The sequence below is a fragment of the Penicillium macrosclerotiorum genome (assembly GCF_028827735.1).
Source record: "Penicillium macrosclerotiorum strain IBT 26536 chromosome Unknown utg000007l_segment0_segment0, whole genome shotgun sequence".
Lineage (NCBI taxonomy): Eukaryota > Fungi > Ascomycota > Eurotiomycetes > Eurotiales > Aspergillaceae > Penicillium > Penicillium macrosclerotiorum.
Window position 1 is genome coordinate 1,867,298 of NW_026643086.1, and position 19,648 is coordinate 1,886,945.

The 19,648-nt window shown below is 47.5% G+C and overlaps 8 protein-coding genes across 8 annotated transcripts; 5 read left to right on the forward strand and 3 right to left on the reverse strand.

Moving 5' to 3' along the window:
* Positions 1–256: 256 nt before the first annotated feature.
* Positions 257–2,261, reverse strand: N7462_007501 (uncharacterized protein; the record flags this gene model as incomplete). The annotated part of the gene is made up of 6 exons (XM_057079219.1): positions 257–443; positions 507–715; positions 770–1,722; positions 1,777–1,829; positions 1,876–2,027; positions 2,082–2,261. 6 exons carry the CDS (start codon positions 2,259–2,261, stop codon positions 257–259), a joined length of 1,734 nt encoding a protein of 577 aa, XP_056931889.1.
* A 2,512-nt stretch (positions 2,262–4,773) lies between these two features.
* N7462_007502 (SDR family oxidoreductase) lies at positions 4,774–6,156 on the reverse strand (the record flags this gene model as incomplete). Its single annotated transcript, XM_057079220.1, has 5 exons — positions 4,774–5,106; positions 5,162–5,421; positions 5,488–5,671; positions 5,724–6,006; positions 6,053–6,156. The coding sequence occupies 5 exons, from the start codon at positions 6,154–6,156 to the stop codon at positions 4,774–4,776; spliced, it is 1,164 nt and encodes a 387-aa protein (XP_056931890.1).
* Positions 6,157–7,890: 1,734 nt separating this feature from the next.
* On the forward strand, positions 7,891–8,103 carry N7462_007503 (uncharacterized protein; the record flags this gene model as incomplete). The annotated part of the gene is made up of 1 exon (XM_057079221.1): positions 7,891–8,103. One exon carries the CDS (start codon positions 7,891–7,893, stop codon positions 8,101–8,103), a length of 213 nt encoding a protein of 70 aa, XP_056931891.1.
* Positions 8,104–8,470: 367 nt separating this feature from the next.
* Positions 8,471–9,010, forward strand: N7462_007504 (uncharacterized protein; the record flags this gene model as incomplete). The annotated part of the gene is made up of 1 exon (XM_057079222.1): positions 8,471–9,010. One exon carries the CDS (start codon positions 8,471–8,473, stop codon positions 9,008–9,010), a length of 540 nt encoding a protein of 179 aa, XP_056931892.1.
* Positions 9,011–10,063: 1,053 nt separating this feature from the next.
* N7462_007505 (glutathione synthetase ATP-binding domain-like protein) lies at positions 10,064–11,363 on the forward strand (the record flags this gene model as incomplete). Its single annotated transcript, XM_057079223.1, has 3 exons — positions 10,064–10,154; positions 10,209–11,119; positions 11,187–11,363. 3 exons carry the CDS (start codon positions 10,064–10,066, stop codon positions 11,361–11,363), a joined length of 1,179 nt encoding a protein of 392 aa, XP_056931893.1.
* Positions 11,364–11,889: 526 nt separating this feature from the next.
* On the reverse strand, positions 11,890–12,546 carry N7462_007506 (uncharacterized protein; the record flags this gene model as incomplete). The annotated part of the gene is made up of 2 exons (XM_057079224.1): positions 11,890–11,966; positions 12,144–12,546. The coding sequence occupies 2 exons, from the start codon at positions 12,544–12,546 to the stop codon at positions 11,890–11,892; spliced, it is 480 nt and encodes a 159-aa protein (XP_056931894.1).
* A 4,648-nt stretch (positions 12,547–17,194) lies between these two features.
* N7462_007507 (uncharacterized protein) lies at positions 17,195–17,491 on the forward strand. The gene is made up of 2 exons (XM_057079225.1): positions 17,195–17,386; positions 17,432–17,491. The coding sequence occupies exon 1, from the start codon at positions 17,212–17,214 to the stop codon at positions 17,338–17,340; it is 129 nt and encodes a 42-aa protein (XP_056931895.1). The 5' UTR covers positions 17,195–17,211; the 3' UTR covers positions 17,341–17,386; positions 17,432–17,491.
* Positions 17,492–17,550: 59 nt separating this feature from the next.
* Positions 17,551–19,511, forward strand: N7462_007508 (transcription factor domain-containing protein; the record flags this gene model as incomplete). Its single annotated transcript, XM_057079226.1, has 4 exons — positions 17,551–18,226; positions 18,288–18,708; positions 18,779–19,067; positions 19,128–19,511. 4 exons carry the CDS (start codon positions 17,551–17,553, stop codon positions 19,509–19,511), a joined length of 1,770 nt encoding a protein of 589 aa, XP_056931896.1.
* Between the last annotated feature and the right edge of the window lie 137 nt (positions 19,512–19,648).

Genomic DNA, 19,648 nt, shown 5'->3' on the forward strand with positions numbered 1-19,648 from the left:
AGATTCAGGTCTAATAGAAGCCGAGTTCTGGGGAAATAATTAAGTGAGCTATACCTTGAAAAAGTTTCCCCGGTAAAGCTGTGTCATCGATATGAAGTAACCGCTTAGCACTAGAAGTAAATACTTCATAACTAGTTCTCTTGATCTATATTACCAATCTCTGATGCAGAAAAACAGTTGTACTTGGCTATTGACTATGCAATCTCAAATTTTCCTGGGAATTTAAGTACCAGGATGAACCCAAGAATATTGTTCATCAAATCCCCGAGTCATCCTGCTTGTGAAACGCTTCGGAGTAATAAGCCTCCCACTTTGCACAAGACGACCGCACATCTGTAGCAATAGGTTGTACCAATTGAGATATTTCTTCCGGTCGCTCCACGAATTGGAGCGCAAGGCTTTGGCTTGCATGCCAGGCAATATGACAGTGCATTAACCAAGAACTAGGGCGGTTAGGTTATACAACATAGTTATAAATAAGAAGATAATGAGAATGGGAGACATACCCAGGGTTGTCATTTTCAAAAGCAATAACGAGATACCCAGAGCCAGGCATTGTAGCTGTATCCCTTCGAGGGGGATTGTTACGGTTGAGAGGGATAGTTGAACTGTATAATCCAATTCCCTGCGCTAAAATGTAGAAGTCATGACCATGAAGATGGAAAGGGTGATAGGCATTGACAAAGCCCAAGTCTTGGATGACCCAATATGTCCACTGGAGACAAGATTAAAATTAGGTCTGGCAATGAAAGATTGCATATGAACAAACCTCTTGATTGTTAGGAATCTCATATATGTTATAATCAGTTGGAAATATGGACTGATTTTGGTAGATGAGAAGATTTGTCGGTCGCTGCCAGTCGATTTTCAATGCCTTTGTGTTAATAGCCCAATGAAAGACAAGATCCGTCTCATAAAACCATCCAATATCTAGAATATTCTGACTGTCTGCACTGCCTACGTTTTTGGAGATATAGGGAACCAGGTCGGTATACGGTTCATCCCCACATGAATTTGTGATACTGGCCCAAGGCTTTGTCGTTGGCTCAGTCTCTGCAGCACTATCATATCGAATTATACCGCGAATATCATTTCTGCCGATTGATAATGAATTGCAAGCTGTTTGATATATTGATCGCATCCAAAAGCTGCCGATCTCTTGATCGGCCTCGACAATTATATCATACCGCTGACCCGAAGTAAGAATGACACTCTCAGTCTGGTATGGAATAATTGGCACAAAGTCAGCAGAAATGACAGTCAATTTGTGTCCATCAATGGAGAACTTCATCCATCCATCAGTCTGCGCATCAACTAGCCGGATACGATATTTTTTGCCTTTCTGGAAGATTGTTTCTGAGCGACGCCCAGTTCCAACGCAGGCTGGGTCATTTGAGTTCACGCAAGGATACGTATTTGTCCCATTAATCAAGCCATTTTCGGCAACGGCATTTTGTCGAACAGGAAATCCACCATATTCGGTCTTTTCCACCCAAAGCTGGAATGCACTTGCGTGGTACCAGTCATTAATAAACACGGCACCCAGATCGATATCATAATCGGAACTTGTCGGACCATGAATAACGATTGGACCATATAACCCATCAGAAAGTTGAAGGCTCCAATGAGAATGATACCACGATGTACCATACTGCGTGGCACGGAACGTATATGTCATAGTGTCCCCCGGAGAAATTGGACATTGTGTGACTCCCGGAACCCCTTAGTGAGATTAGACGCTACATCTTTGATTCAATTCAATTCCAATAATTGTACCGTCATACTGATTTGAGCCAAGCTGCCGGATACCATGCCAATGAATAGATGTTCTAGGAAAATTAGAATAATCACAATAGGTTTACTTTTGAGTCATACCCATTATCTGTTAATTTGTTGGATACATGGACAATGACATTGTCACCCCAATCTGCTTCGATGACCGGCCCTGGATAGGTACCGTTGAATACCAGAACTTGTCGTTCATAGCCATCAGGGGCCAAGGTACAATTTTCAACTGATAGCCAGTACTAATAAAATTAATTTGAGTCGTTTTGTGAACTATATAATATCGATATGCAAACCTCTCGAGTGATTCCTGTGTCGGGTGTTATAACCGTATAGTCCGTTGAGATGTTGTGCTCGCCCCAGCAATCACGGCTACTAGGGGTGTTATCGCAGAATTCCCCTGCAGCAAGGCAAATGCAACAAGTTACAAAGACCTGTATGATGCCTTTGAGAAACATTGGGGTTGCCATTTTCATTGTGGAGACAAAGGAATTTAGACAAAGTACTTGATAGACTTGAATTTGTTTCTTTCATACCTTCCCCACTATTTTATATTATCTAGAGTATCAATATATGCGAAAAATTTCGTATCTGTTTTTCAGAAGTTAGTACTATACCCTCCAAGAAAACAGTCTGTGGAGAATGGTTCTAGAAAATTGAGATACCATGGATCTAGGCTTAGCGGTCCTCGGCATTCTATGCTCATGCCAAAACATCAATGACCCCGCATTTATTCCCCACAAAATATAGAACATAGAGCATAATCACATTCAATTTAGTCGGCTACTAGTCACAATATACATGTGATTGATCTACGGAATTATCCTTATTCTAGTAATCGTTTGCAGCGTGGGCGAGAACCTCATTTTGTTATATACAATCGAGAAGAAAGAACGACATCGAAGTAACAGACTTTGTCTTTGTAGGAAGCAATGTCAAAAAGCTAGGTTCTTTTAATGAAATGAAAGCCATGGTCAAAGTATCATTGCATATTATACGTGGACTCCCACTAGCCTCGTAGAGGCTATCAAAGTTGAATAGATTTTCTATACCCTCAAGTGGGGTTGCTCCAGATTTGACGGAACTGCGAATGGTTTTCATTTGATGGTTCGACTGACCTTGTGAGCAGTGTTTTCCCTAAGCGGTGCTAGAGTGGTAGCGACTAGGGACAATTTATTTGAGATGAGTGTGACAGAATCCCGAAGGATTCTCTTTTTAGCCCCTGTATGACTCCTGAGACACTTGATTTCAGGCCAGTCAGGCCGCCGATCCTGTGGGGGCCAAAGAAGCGGAATGATGAAACATGTTGAATTTGGCCCATGGCCAACAAACTTGAAGATTTGAAGAAAGAAGAATATGTCGCTGACCCAGCAGATGCAAAAATCAAAAAGAATAAAGATTGCATTAATTTGTTGAATTTAGGTTAAGAGCGAACTTTTTCGGGTGCGAATCTGAGAAAATAAAAAGCGAGCGGGTCCTTAGGCAATCAATCTGCCTCCCATTAACGGAAGTTGAACTAGATACTGCATTTGAAATAAACTGAATATAATCACAAATATCATGATGATCATAGTTGATAATAATAGACCCCGAGTGTGACCATGCAAGGTGCTTAATACCTTTCCTCGCGCCATTTGGCATTGACCCTAAACTTTTCTCTTTCCACCGTCGTCCTTATTTCCTCCTTAACAATTCCACTTTCAGTACTGATAATGTCGACTCAATTATCCGATGTATCATGCGTCATCAAGCAAATACAGCGAAACATATCGATTTCACGGAAGACCTTGACCTTCTTGGGGCCTTTGGTGGCACCATCGTGACCATTAAGCTGATCGCATGGCACAATCGATCTCTCTCCCGAAGGGTGGTCAACAACAGTGTCACTGGAGAGACCTGGGATCCCCGTCGGAAATAATCATAGTCACTGGAGGCTGCGGGGGCATTGGCTCCAAAATGGCTGCGCTTCTGGCAAAGCGTGGATGTAAAGTTCTCATATTTGACGTTATCGAGCCACAAGAGGAACTAGGTTTGTACTCCGTTCCATCTCAACGAAATAAAGGATTGCTTTTAACCAGAGATTAATTTTTGATCAGCTTCAAATGTATAATTTTTCAAAGTAGACATCTCGAGTGCCGAGGAAATCAAGTTGGTGTCTGAAAAGTAGGATCAGAACATGGACATTCCACAATGTTGATCAGCATTGCTGCGATACGGTCCCACCTGCCTATTCTTGACGCGCCAGTGTCTTTGATCAAGCAAGTATTTGCTGTCAATATATAATCACATTTCATCTGTGCCAAGGAGTTTCTGCCCGAGATGATAAAATGAAACCACGGGCACATTATTACGGTCTCAAGCCTGGGCTCATATGTTTCACATGCTGGAAATGGTGAATGTGCAAGCACTAAATCTGCTGAGATGGCCTTTCATGAGGGACTCCGTCAAGAGCTTCGACACGTCTATAAAGCTCCGAATGTGCGGACCTCGTGAGTGACTGTTCACAAAGTTGGTCGATCATTTTTCTAATGTAGATTTCTAGTATTGTGCACTTGGATTTTGTCAGAACTCCCTTGATTCGGAATCTGATGGACAACGGGCGTATCAAAAGCAGTTTAATAATAGAGCCTGAATACGTGGCGTAAGCGATTGTTTCGCAGGCTTAATCTGATACCAGGGGCCAGCTGATTTTGCCATCAAGTCATTGGCTCGTCACTCTGACTAGGGGGCTACCGTTGTGAATACAGGAAATATGGCGGGAAAAGATGATAGAAAGACATCTTGATTGAAGACCGAAGAGTCTGATTGCTCTTTGTTGCTCTTTGCATGCTTCAGGCATAAGATTTCACTGTGCCAGTTGCTGTCTTAATTTTCGAGAACTGCACGAGAAATATGACTACATTCAAATCATAGCGAGCCACAGACCACAAGGATTGACAAGATGAAACTACCATTTAAATATTCACACTGAGGGTTTGCTGCTCGAAACTAGTGACCCCCCAGCAATGCAGAACGCGAAGGAAGGACACCGGAATTCTCAAATGAGCGATAGGTTTCGATCCATGTATCCAGGGTTCTATCACTGCGTGTCCATCCAAATTTCCGTGCTTTGTGGACAGAGGACACTGTGATCCAAGATCTGCCTGTAGCCCAGTTGAAAAATCCCCAGGTTGCCCAGTCAAAGGCCTCCGTCTTGCCCCCATATTTCGAGACAATTTGTTCCCAAATCAAGCGTTTGCCTGTTGCCCATTCTTTCATATCAATTTCGTATGCCAAAGTATCTGCCTGACCCGCGGCCTTTTTAAATTTCGGCTCCGGCGTCTGAAGTGGGTTAATGAAGATGTAACATACTCCTGAAAATATTCAAACACTGTACCTCGAGCCCAAAATAGCGAGCAAAGTCTTGCCATATGTATTTCCAAATAAAGACATCTCCATTAGTATGGTTAAATACCTCATTTTTGCAATGGGCCTGAGAGGCAGCCCATACGGTCAAATCCGCTAGGCTGGGAGCATACGAGTTGTCGTCAATAGAGTTCCAGAAATACTCATTTCCAGGGAAAACAGCTGGTTCATTCAGCTCACGACAGATCAAGAAATAAATAATGATGGTCAGAACCTCCGACATTCCATTTGCTGGAAGGGTTCAGTTAGTCTATCAGTTTGGTCAATTAGGCTGTCTCCGAGGGTGGTCCTACGAACCATGAGGCGCGAAGCCGTTGATCGCATTGGGGCGAATGATATTGAAAGACCACGTTTTATGACGAGCCTGAAGCTCTTTGAGGCGGTCCTCTTGATTATAGTAGAAGTTGTATCCCTGGTCATCATATCGGGGAAACCACTCCTCCAGTGGTGCCTTTACAGGTCCCAAGTGCACACCGTAATACTGCATTTCGATATTAGATCAATGATCACCAAATACTGAGCCTTGAACTTACTTTGCCTCCTGTCTGGAGGGATACTCGCTCCAACGTCGGGCATATTGCGACCACGGCATCGAGAAAGTTGCGAAATAGGGGGACATTTTTGACCGGAAGCTCCTTAAAATTATCACTGTGAACATAGGATGTAAAGAATACATGCGTGACATCGCAGCAGACAGGCTTCAATCTAGAAACAACCTGGCCGACTGGATCCAGGAAATCAACAGCTACGAACTCAACTCGGGGATCAATCCAAGGCATAGGTAGAGGGTTTCTGGATGTGACCACGATTTTCCTCCTGTTGAGGTAAGTAGATGGTTCGTGGAAGACACTGTGAACATTACCATTCGTCTTTCGGTCTGCGAATCAGATGCTCAACAATTGAAAAGCCACTGATGCCGTTACCACCAGTGACAAATGCAACCTTTCCCTGTAGTGATTGGTCCATGGCGAGTCTTCTCGGAGATTGATCCTCAGCGGCTCGTCGTTCAGTGTTCTGGGACAACTAATATATACTGCCTGTTAACAGCGATGTTTCTCGATTTCATTTGCAACATCTGGGTTGTGACTACCCCGCATATGAATCTCGGAGAGTACGGAAAATGAATATTGCGAGAAGGTACATTCATTATCTCGAATCGGCCATAATTACGTATCCCATGAGCAGCTCGAAATCCATCTTTAGAATGCTTCAAATTGAACTATTCAGCACAACACTACAGGCTGGCTCCCGAGCGCCCGAAAGGCCCGAGCGGGCAGGTCAAATCGGGGCGGAGGCCTCGCTGACTTCACACTATTTGACATATCAATGAGACATGCAAATGGATTGTATTTAATGCTATTTACTGGAAGATATAAAATACGAAACAGAGATCTGATCAGAAACTAGGGGTCCATTTGAATATGGTGTTTCCACCTCTCTGTGGCTTTTCTACCGAGATAAGTTTCCGAGCATGGCATGTCGGGGGATGCCACCAAGCATCTACCACTTGTGGACCTAGGATGGAAATATTACCAATCAAACTTCGAAGAGTTAATTCATCAGCAATGTAGTGTCGATGGGTTGATGATAAATGACCATGGCTGAAGTTACGACGAAGAGATGTTGGGCATCGATGGATTGGCTTTGTTACAGAGAGAAGAGAAGTTCGACCGTCTTATGCGACCGACGAAGAATGGACAAAGTGTGGTAGGACAATACGGTATTGTCCGAATTGGAGATGCTGGGCTATTTGGTCTCGAAGACGGCAAAGCGGACCGGTTATGAGCATGAGTCACCCGGCCGATCAACATGCATAAAGCAATGAAGACAAAGACGGAAAGCGAACTTGGCACTTTGGGATGAAGTGCATGCTCTGGTCGCATAATCTGTTATCTTTTGGGTCTGTGACTGGCCGCGGAGAACTCAGTCAACTGATCGCGATTGTCGCACCAAGGTGCATCTGAATGGTGCCAGCGAATTTCCATAGACTTTCATTCTAAACCCAGAGAAGCAGGGATTCGGAACAAGCATGCCGAGTTCATTAGCTTCTTACTCATGTACTGTCTTGGCTGATGTATCTTCCTTGGGGGCCAAAATGACTTTCAAGAGCGAGACGGATACGAATTACACTCATCCTCTGAACGAGCCGTGAAGACATGTGCCGCGTTCCTCGGTTACGTGGCCTTCTCGAAGGGCGCTAGAAGGACTATGTCTCGGCGAATCCATGGTGATTGGCGACTGAAGGTGGGTGAGAATACGAGAAGGGAGGCCTGCTCAAGATGTCCTGAAGCAATAAGGCTGGGTGGGTTTGGAACCAGGGCAATGGGCGCACTGGTCATTCGTATTTCGGGGCAAACAAAAGGCAGCCCCAAAGGAGGCTCACGCCAGATTGGCCTACAGGTCGGCAGACCGATCCACATGCCATGAGAGAAGGAGTCACGATCTTCAGCAAATCTTGGCCTGTAGACCTGTAGACCTTGGCGAAACCTGGTTGCCTAACTCCACAGGGAAACAGGGAAAACCTGTCAGCCCTATGATAGGGAGGAGAATGGGTCGGTCGGCTTCAGCCGTCCCTCCTGCAGTGACTGCAGGAGAGATTGGGTCTGGACAGTGGACAGCGAGTGAGGGCAGAAGAGAGATGGTTTCTATGTGGGACAGCTTGCGACTGGCCTCGTACTGCAACCCGGCGTGTCCCGCGAGATGATGCAACGAGCGGTGAAACTGCGGGGTCTGAATGAGGCCAGCGGAGGCGAGCAGCGGGCAACACAGGCCAGCAGGCTTGGAAAGAGCCTGTTGGAGGAGGCTCCAAGGCAGAAAGAAAGCGAGATTGGCCGAACAGATGCAGCAGCGGGGCCAGAGAGGGTCAAGGAGGGCTCGTCCTCCGTGAATCTCACCGACATGGACGCCCGCTAAACCTTACCGGTGGAGCTGGAGGGTCAAGGTTGCTGACCTCCGGTTGGTTCTCCTCAGGACCGGTCCGCTCTGGATGGAGCCCCAGGCCCGACTAGGCGCGGTGTCATTGGCTGTTCCGAGCCCTGGAGTGTTTGGGTGTTTCTTGTCGACCGGCTGGGAAGCCAGTTGGAGGCGGATTGCATTTTGGTTGGTTGCCCTACGGGCGTTGACGATCCCCAGAAACTGGCACAGAGAAGAAACGAGGGAGCGAGGGGTGAGACGCATAAATAACCGGTCCGGGTCACTCTCAGCACTTAAATCACCATCTCCTCCTCCCTTCGAGCAATCCCTCGAACTTCACTTCTTCACTTCTCCACTTCTCCGAGTGATGCTCTCTCGTTCCTATCACGAGGACACTTATCCCAAGCGCTCTCTGTCTCAAACCTCGACCACCACTAGCTCTTCCCGTAGCACTCAACGCTCGGACGAGAAGAAGCACCACTGCAAATCCTCCAGCTTATTGACTTCCAAAACGTTTCGATCGGGATCCTCCAACTCTCCGATTTCAATCGATACTCCACAAATTCAGGCTCGCCAGCGCGCCGTGACCGTTTCCCACGCTCGAGACATTCCTCGGAGCGTCCCGCAGCATTCCTACTTCGACCAGCCTCAGCAATCCACGAGCCCAGTCGAAATGTCGCCGACTCCTTCGTCCCCCTCGTCCCCCCGCTCTCTCAAGCAGGAGGACTTTCCCATCAAGCGGGTCTCAGCCCCAACACGCAAGAACAGTGACGATTACCGGCGTTACAGCGGCACTATTAACCACTTTGGCCGTCATTCAAATGACTGGCTTTTTGGCGGCTTCAGTGTGCGGGACACCGTTCGCGACAGCTTTGAGAAGTTCCGTCACCATGACAAGGGGAGCTGAAGAGGCTCTTCTGTGTTTCTAGGTTTCTACCTCTTACCTTCATCTCTGCCATCATGCACGTGGCTTCATCCCCATCCAGAAGAAACGCTTTGTCCTGAGTCGTTCTTGCTCCAGGAGAGGGCCTTGATCTGCCCTCCTGGAATTCTCGATGAAATTTTCCGGTGCTGCTTCAGACTCGAAACCGGGTGTCTATGCGGACATCTTATGATTCTTCCTTACCATTGACGTGACCCTCAAGTGCTACAACACCACCCTTGGGCATGCATTTCGATATCCCAGGGGCAGTTCGATGCATTGACCAACCCACGATATGAGGAAATATTTCACATGGAAATATGTGCTAAACCTGCTCTCGGCGCAGATAGCATTCCCATTCACCTTTTTAATCCCAACTATGGCCCTGCATGTGCTGGTAACCGACCATATGTTTTATGATACGACGGATCTATGATGTTCTGCTTAACGATGCGGGCAGGATTTAGTCTTGCCCTTGGTTCCTTGAAGGAGCTGTTGTTCGTGTCTGCTGTCTCTTTTTCGTTTTGTAATATTGTAATGCCTTGCCATCTTGTGTCATATACTTTGATAGACTATATGTTCCAAATGAAGAACCGGCGGTGCTCCGCACCGAGTATCGCAAATTCTCCATATATCCCTCCACTGAGCCAGATTTGTGCTCTTGTAACCCGAGAAAGAATTGATGAGGCGAGAGGGGAACATTCCTCAGAACAGGAGGGATCCACGTCCATCACGGACAGCTCCGGTCGGACTCCGATCATCGGCAGTTCTCCGAATCTCGTTGTTCCCCGCGATGTCCATAAAGCAGAGAAAAGAAATGCACCGAGTAGAACAGCACATTTAAACATACGTGGTGCCAATGGCCGTTTCTCCTATCCATTAATCATGAGCAGTCGTCTTTGGCCTCCATGCAGCATTCCTACCCTCAGCCGTACAGTATACCACTTTTGCCTCCACCGTCAGCCTGGTCGGCCACCACTCCGCGCCACTACCAACAAATCGTGGCACCGGAGTCCAAGAATTGCATCATTTTCCGCCATGGCTCAAACGAAGCCCGTGGTCGCAATTTTGTATCAGGCTCTTGCGCCGCCCATGTATGGAGGCGTTAGTAAGCCGCCGAAGCCTGGAGGTGCGGCGATATATGCACGGCTCAGCTTGTATCACCCACGCTAACCATGCACAGGATACAGGGATTCGGGCTCGGATGTTGCATATACGCTTGCTCGTTCAGGTACCACTGTTCTCACGCCCGTTGAGAGCCCTGACCCGGCAAATCAAGAGCACTGGTGCTTTCCAGACACCGAGGAGGGTATTCTAATGGCAGTGCAGAAGGGCGCAACACATCTTTGGGCGAATACTGTGCTCTTCGCAAAGCATCCAATTCAGACCTCGTCACTGCTAACGCCGTATGAGTCCCAGATCAAGGTCATTGGACAACCGCCGTTATGCGCGGATCAATTCGACGACAAGTCCTTTGTGAACGACTGCTTACGTCGACACGGGGGGCTCACGTTACCTAAGTCATGGACCTTAGATGACCCACAGGCAAAGGGAATTGAAGAAACATCCCTCGACGAAGAAAATACGAAGCGCCTACTGGAGTCCATCCATGAACAGGACTATCCCATAGTCGCAAAACCGGTTCGTGGCCGAGGTAGCCACGGTGTGAAGATTTGTCGAAACGCAACCGAGCTGGCTGAACATGTCACCCAACTCTTCAGCGAGTCACCACGTGTTTTGCTAGAAGAATACTTGGCTGGCGAAGAAGGCACCATTACCATCATGCCGCCCTCTTTCCAAGTAGACCATGTGTCAGATTCATCTGAGCGCTTTGCTCGTCACTGGGCTCTGCCTCCTGTGACTCGATTTAATCACGTGAATGGCATTGCTCCATATAGTGGGAATGTCGCCGTGACAGTTAACTCTCGAGCAGTTACTGATGCCGAGATTGAGGCAGACCCTGCGTATGCAACGATTATGAAGGAATGTGAAACTGTTGCGAGTCTTCTCCAGACAACAGCGCCTCTTCGAATAGACGTTCGTCGATTCGGGTCAAAATCCAAATTTGCCCTGTTCGATATAAACATGAAACCTGTAAGCCTTATCATATCCAGTTGCGTTGCCCAATGAAGGGACAGGGGCACTAACTTGCGGGGAATAGAATATAACCGGGCCGGGACGTCCAGGTCGTGATGACCAAACAAGCTTGATGGGCCTTGCTGCCAAGGGCATGGGCTGGGACTACCCCAGATTTTTGCAGTATGTGCTTGGGTCTGCCAAGCAGCTGGGCCAGCTTCGTGACTACAGGAGTGTACTATCTAAGGAGTCATTCACATGATTGGGCATATAAAAATCGAAGATTTCTATTCGCATCTAGGAGAGGGAAAGAGAAACAAGAAAAAAGAACAACTGCGAATTCCAAATAGACTAGCGGGTACTGAATGTGATCTCATATTTTCTTTTTCATCACCTCTTTTCTTTTCCCCTGACGTGGGGACCTGGTTCGTAAACCGGAAACAGAAAGGATTCGTGATCTCCATTTTATCACAATCACCTCCAACGAGAGACTCGAGCGCGAAAAGAACCCAAAAGTTGTCCCCACAAGTAAAAACAATAACGACATCATTATCCAAAGGAGCATTCATGATTACTATCCCACCCCCACTCCCCCTCTTCCTACGGTCACTATCGTGAATAGAGAAGAAAATTCCCAATACGGCAACCCCCGTCGGACATCTCTTCCGCAAAGGTAAGCACCGAGCCATGAACGGAAGTCTAGCAAAGCCACGGACAGCAAATTAATACCAGAAAGACACCATGAACTCCACAGCAACACCCAATAGCAGATCCTCCCCGCTATTGGATCACGCACTTTGCCAGACCGCGATCTCCGCCGCCGAGATATCGAGGTTTTCAGCCGTCAGACGCTGCAACGTCGCCACTGTAGTGGGAGCTAGAGTTTTTTTGTTCATCAGCACGCGTCCAGAAAGGGCAGCGGAGGGGCACCCACTCCGCGAGATGACCCAATACCTGGGCTCACCATCGCGGCGGGACAAAAAGTAGAGGAAGGGGTGACAAAGCGGAAAGGGATAGGAGAAAGAGAAAGAAGGAGACCCACTCGGCCGTTGGGCCGCCGCGGCCGCGGCGTGGACATGAATGACCCCCGAATCGACATATTCCTTCGTCACGACGCCGTTGTAGGAGGCCGCACTGAGCATCACTCGCAGCCGGTATCGTCCCGGTTGCGAGATCATGAGCGGGCTGAACTTGGCGTAGCCACTCATGGCGGTGTCGGTACGACTACGCACGCTTGCGGTCAGATTACCACTGAGGCCAGTGGCCGGGTTGGTGCCAATCTCGTCGCGCAGGCTGGCATTGACGACCAGATGCTGCACATTGCGGGAGGGTGTGCCAATGGGTCGTACAGCAATCACGACGGGGATGGTAAAGGGAAAGCCGGGCCGGACGGCGGCTGGGGGGTGAGTTTCGAATGTCAAATTGAACTCGCGAACAGCAGCCATGATTGTCGAGAGCTGAGAGTGTCTTGACTGGTGAATATAGTCTCAGGATTGGGAGGGAAATCGTCCGCGGGATATAAGCTCTTAAAGTTCGAGGGATCTGCTCTGAGCCAATCGGGGAACAATGAACAGAGAAGAATTGGTGAAGTATAAATGGGGGTGGATCTCGTAATAAAGTTTGAAGGGGCAGTCGATGGAAGCAAAGCGAGGAGGGGGGCTGCTCGACAGTATCGAGAGCAAGAAGATATTCCAGAGTAGGAGAAATAGAAAGAACAAAATGGGGGACGATGTATGTTTTATCGTCCTGGTAATAGATGAAGGGATTGCAATATGAAAGTCAACCTTGGTGGTCAGAGCTGTAACTTGAAAAAATTTATCACGTCGACAGAGGCGTCTGGTCTAGTCTTCATATACCTCCCAGAAGCAGCCGAGACCTTATTGAAAACAGGCATATCCAGGATCTATGGTCTCGAGCAGGCGTTGAACAACAGATGGAACTAGTAGAAATTGCCACCAGCCCACCCGCAAAAGTACCATGCGACGAGCGCATGAAGGGATCGGTGTCCAGGTAGTTGGGACGTGGCCAAGGCAGCCATAATGCCGTCACAAATTAAATCAAATAACAAAATAGAGATCCGCTATGGAGAAAACAGACACAGATACAGAGAGATCATCCTGCCGACGAGGTATTTGCTCGGCGTCTGCAAGATCCTTGCAGTAGCACGTTCCGGGAAATTGGAGACACGAACAGTGGAGGTGATAGAGTTCCTAAGTTGGATTTTTTTTTCTGATCTCGGGTTCTAATCTAATTTTTTTTTTTCAACTATCCTGCTTGGGTCCCCCCCTCTGATCAACGGTACGTAGTGCAGAAATGGGCCAAGTCCAGTGGAAAGGAGGGTCGAAAAGCCAGGAACTAGATCTGAGAGATCTAGGATAGGCAGGGCAGATCGGATGCTAGTGTGCGGATCTCGGTCGACGGAGGAGCACCAATTTAAGAGCTGGGGAGTCGGTTCCACTCATCGATACATTTGATTCGACCTCTTCGCACCTTCTGACCGATTCTCCCGGGGAGATGGCCTGGTGAACTTGACAGACACGCCTTGGCATGCACGATCGACGTTCATGTGCAGGGGGAAACAAGTGGAGACGAGTTAGGGTGACCCCTCCGTCTTGAAGGCCGCTTTTTTGATTTTCTCAATAGTTCGTGCACGGATCCACTGCCCATGCTCGACATCCTGAACCCCCCCCCCCCCCCCGAGGCCGCTGGTTCTGCTTAGATTCTGCTCCATGCTCTTTCTGGGATAGAGTTTGTGATTTATGATCCTTCACGGGTGCTTTCCTTCTGTGAAGGGTTTTTTTTTTTTTTTGTAATTTTGAGTCGGTGCTCAACTGCCCGGGCCGTCAAGCTGTCACCGTGATTATTTGTTCCCAGCTGTGGCGTAAAGCTAGTATGCAGTCGCCTCAACTGGGCCAGCTTTTGCGGTCAGTGATAGCATGGTCTGTGCTATAGACTGCTCGCTCCACAAATCTGGAAATTCTTAGAGCATATGATGACTGTAAGTATCGGACTCCCCTAGGGAGGGGCAGACCGCAAGGTCTGGATGGAATGGCTGCAGGAAGTCAAGCCTCTGCCCAAGACAAAAGCTGCAAGCCACACTTAACGGTGAGGTGTGGCGCGTGGAGTCTGGTTGTCCTGGTATTTGGTAATGTCAATCTATCGGGCACTCCGAAACTCTGCTGAGCACCTCCCGTGAGCCAAGATCGTGCCTCCTTGATCCATTTCGCTTTCGTGTCAGCGATGAAATTTTCAATCGCAATAGTGCTGCCTAGGGAAACTGACAATAAAAAAAATGAATAGAGTGGTGGTAGCTCTATCGGTCACCAGCCACAGTAGCTCCGCATAGTGTTCCTCACCAGCCTCGGCTTTAATCCACGGCCGAGACTCATTGCAGATCCCCAGGCGTGACGAACCAGAGCGGAGAGGGATCGCTGGCACCATGTGTGTACTAGGATGTGTGGGTTGAGACCGGAATCTGAGATGCGGTTCCACGAGGGAAGCTTCCACCAGAACGCGCTCTGTCCTACGCTTGGCACGTCCCGCCCTGGGAAGGCGAACATAGGTGATCAACCCGCCGATCAAGCACGGATCAACCGATAGTTCATATCAGTAAAAGGCACCGCGACCAGTGTAGCGGTAACTCCCGGGTGATAGGAGAACTGTGTAACGGGGTCTGGTCTAGAGCTCCTGAGATGGAGTCATGACGAAAATTTGGCCAAAAAAGAGATGATCTCAACAATTTTCCATCCTTCCGTGATCCTTTGCTGTTCTAGCCATGGCTAATTTGCTGTATCGGTGAGACATAAGCCCTCTGCCAGCATGCATCAGTCTGAGGGCTCTAAAAGATGATGCAATTATGACCAAAGACATAATATTAACCTTGAAACAGAGGAGTAGAAAGTGATACAAACCTGCGACACGGCCAGTGTCCGACCAAGAAACGAAAAGATCGACCCATGCGTAAAGAAAGACTCAGGACGTTATTCCGAAGACCAGGGTGACGTCTCCATCGGTGCCAGGCCAAAAACCAAGAGACTCCCAACAAAAAGCAAAGTGAGGGCACGAAGCCAACCTTGTTCTGCTCTTTGAACATGCAATGCTGATCCAAATGGGGGCTCGCAGGCCAGTTGGGTTAGTTGGAACTACCGGAGTTCAATAGTCGCACCGCCACATGATCAGCCGCAGTGGCGCTAAGTGTGGCTAACGCAAGGAGTGGCTGGAAATATGTGGCGGTGGACTCCGTATCTTACCCGATTAGGACTCCTAGCTCTCACATCAGGCGCTCAATATCGGTGGACCCCGAGTTCCCCGGTGACCTATTTGTTGAATTTTCCTTTGCTTTAACTTGATTGATTAAAGTGATCTAGATCACTCCGCTTCCATTCTCCTGGGTGGAACATGGATCATCCCCTTCCAAAAAGGCGGGATACCCGAACCCAACCTCCGGGTTTTTCATGTGAAAGTCAATATGGTCTTCTTTTGACGCCCAGTATATTCTTGCTGCCTACTTGGGAGGCCAGATCAGGGAAACAACTGCGAGAAAGGTATGATATGTCACTTAGATATCATTTATTTGTGAATGTGGAGATGCAATGCTGGAAGGATGCATGCTAGCATGTGAAAACCGGTGAAGAGAGTAGATCGCATTCTTACATTTTGATATCCAAATGTTTTGAGAGCGTTGGGTGGTATTGAATATGATATCTTGGAAAAACTAGCTATGGCATTCAAGGGCTACCAAAAAGGGAAGGTAGAAAGATGCTCTCCCCAAGGTATCACCTGTGTCGCATTGTGAACAAATGATGATAGCTACATACCAATGCGGCTAGCATAGAGTATCTTGCCCGTCTGAATGAGCTTTTTCTCTGCAATATTATCATAACCAAAGTAACTTTCTCAATAACAGGACCAAGTGTGTCGTCGCTGAGCATCAGCCAATGCATCATGTCACTCGTCAAATTTGCTGCCTCTTTAGTACGAACGAACAAGTCCTCCACAAGGGCTTTAATAGCTAACAGAAGACTGATTTTGTAATTTGATGAATTATTTTGCAGCTTTCATGATTACTTAAGACAAGATCAAGGCATATTCCATCCCCAAATCAACTCACTCGCCAGCAAAAGGGGAGATGAAAGGAGCTGCGTCTCCGGTAAGGGTTATACCAAGGTGATGTTTCGAGGATCATCCAAGATGCAGCATTTTTAAGCAAGCGAACATCTGGTGCTGAAATTATTGCAAAAGAAATTGATCAATTCAGGATGCCGGTCATGATATTCCTCCCGGACGGCTTCTTTGATCTCCTCAAGATCGTGATATTGAGACTGCCATCACAATTTCTTGACTCATGATGGAACGCCCATTCGAATGAAAAGTGTAAGCAACGATTTGAAAGTTTGTAACATTCCTAGGCTGTTTCTTTGGCATTAAGAATGACGAAAGAGATTTCACCAATACCGGAATAGTTTGCCTTTGATCCGATAATAAATTTCGAATTTGCTTCAGGCACCTCCAGCCCCAATGGCCCATTTATTTCGCAAGTTCATGAGTGGTTCTATGGAGATAAGCGACTTGGTTGTAAATGTATCCCGTTCGCTCTTTTTATGTAGATTTTAACTTATTATGAGCAAGTGACTAGTCACGTAATATCGATTATTTCTTCAGTTGTTATATCAGCATGCTGTACTCTCTTCAATTACTCACTTCTCTCACTCTGGCTGGGCCCCGCTCAGTTTATTTCGTCATAGATGCATACTAACCCATGCTGGCCTAGCTCTGACAAGATTCTCTGGCTAGCTCCGCCAAGACAGACTCCGAACTCCGATATTCCGAAGACCGTGGAAGCACCCTTGCCTTCTGCCTGTACGTAGTCGGTTTTGCCCCGGAGTAAAATAAATACCTAGATAAAACATTGATCTCGCTCTCCTTGAGCTAAGCAATAGTATTGACTTGATTGAGTATATTCCGAAGGCAAATACAGGGGTAAGAGAGAAATCCGAACTTTGGGTGAATAGTGGCCAATCCATCATCTATCTAACATGTCGGTCGTGACCATGTTCTCATAAATCAGAGGATGTTGTGCTAATTTATTGCTAGGAGCTCCCGGCGTCGAAATGGAAGACTGGCATCTTGCGAGCCTTGCCGCAAAGCCAAAGTGCGATGCGACCATGTATTGCCTGTGTGCTCTCGTTGCCAACAACGGGGCACCACCGATCATTGTTTCTACCATCCTGGACCTTTGACGGGTGCCAATAAAAAAAAAGAGGACGAACATACCTTTGATGCTCTGTAAGTAGCTTCAAGTGCATGGAGTATCAATAGCTGATGTGAAAGGGGCGAGAAGGCCATGCTCGCGCTCACCAGACACCTTGTGGATATCTCAATCTCTATCTGAAACTTCAAGGTTAGGCCCAGAGGACGAAACCCCATCCATCATTTATTCAACTCCTCGTATGGAGCGATCAATACAAGGCTACTTGGGCCCCACCAGCTTTGTCGCAGGGCTGGAAGATGATGGTTACTTGATTTCCGACGCGGGCGAACAATCGAGCCAAGATGCGTCTGAGGGACTTGCCATCTCCCCAATCCCTTGGTGGAGAATGAGGCTTGCAGAGGTCCTTCGAAGCCTTCAAAGCTTCTCTACCATCAGACACCTGATTCAAGAATACTATGCAGTGACACAAGCAGCTGTAATCCCATCTCCTGTGATCCTCAATGCCCTCGCGGAGATTGAGATCACTCTCTGTGAAAGTCTGCCCGCCGCAACAGACACCATAGCCAACACACAATTCAGCACACTGAGTACATCTATCGTTCAAAATACGAGGAAATCATTCAAGATCCCACCTTATGTCACTGGCGCGTTGTTTCACAAAAGCTTCACAGGATCACACCTCCGCTTGGAGATTATCGGAATAATCTGTGCTCTAGCGGGCCGGGCCAGCTATTTCGGACTGTCTGGTAGCAGAACCTCGAATTCAAAATCCCAAATTCGGTTTTCTCGCAAAATGCTCGCTGCTTGCGATTTTGCTTTGAATACATGTAAGAATTTGACAGTTTTGAATGACCTTACCCTATGGCTTGTCCACGAAAATCTCCTCCTATCGAGTTTGGTGCTGGGCGATTCCAGTGAGTTCCTATTTCCCGATCTCGCTCGAATGCCAATCAGCACTAACAGAACTATTCCTAGGTTCAATCACCTGGCAGCGCCTTGGGGAACTTGCAAATGATATCTTTGAGCTGGGTGTACATAGAGACACCGCTAGCGAAACACCACTGCCACTTCTTATTCTGGAATCCCGAAGGAGACTCTTCGCAGCAGCCTATCAATTCGACAAAAGCATTGCGACTTTTCTCGGTCGACCGCCACGAATCTCATGGCGACATTCAGATTGCTCCCTCCCCCTCGACATCCCAGATCTTGCTCTAGCAGGGAACGCCGAAATTTTGGAGACTGCTCAAACATCTCTGGATGCCAATGGGTGGAATACTAGAAAAGTCTACCAAAGAGCAACGTGGATACGCTTAAGATTTATTATAAGTACGTTTCGAGAAGAAATCCTGGAGCTTTCTTTACAGAAGCCGAGTGAAGAAAGAACCGATCAATTGACGTAAGTTCATATTGAATGTTCGACCACAATCCCTTCTATCTCAATATGCTAACTGACAGCTTTTATCAAGTGCTGTCTCTCGTCGCTGCAATCAGACATGGGCTTCGCTGCCTGAACATCTACATTATACACCGGAATGTTGGGCGACCGACCTCCCTGCTAGTGTGAAAATGATGCTACTCATTTCTTACATGGCTTATCTTTACAATGAGTTTCTAGTACAGAACCTTCTGAGCAACGACTCGGAGGGCATGAATCCCGCCCAGCTCGACGTAAGCGCAACAATTCTCTCCACCACTTTGACCTTAGGTAGGCAATGGGAACGATCAATTGCCTCCCAGCGTGACTTCAGCTGGATTGTAAGGAATCCTCCGGACACTATGATTGTTTTTTCATCACAGACTACTAAATTACACTAGATTCTTCTCTATGGGTTTTCTGCAGCCAGTGTGCTGATTCGAGAATTGCAAAAACAGGCCAAGACAGGTCAGCGGATGTTGTATTCGGGGTCTCAAGCCTCTCTCATTCGCAACCTGAGTGTATTCATCTCGCATATGGAGTCCATGGCACTTCCTGATCAGACCAGTTCTTCTTTTTTCAAACGGGCAACAATTATTTTCTCTCGCATTGTAGATGAGATTCTGGAACCACCATTAAGGGTTTCTCTTGCCGATGGAGATATTGATACCACTTTAGCAGCCGAGCTCGATGCTCCCTTTCTCTTAGATCTGGAAGAGCTGGAGCTGCTGGAACTGCTTGAGAACAAAGATTTCAGGGCTTCTTTTGACCAAGTGATATGTTAAGAGAGTGGACCGATTCCCCCACATGAACATCCTGGAATTGCGCTTTTAGACGAGTTTGTTTTGGGGTCCTCTCTTTTCCTTTACACTCGACACTTTTCAGCGTTAGAGACGACAAGGTCAAAAAACCCAGCATATAG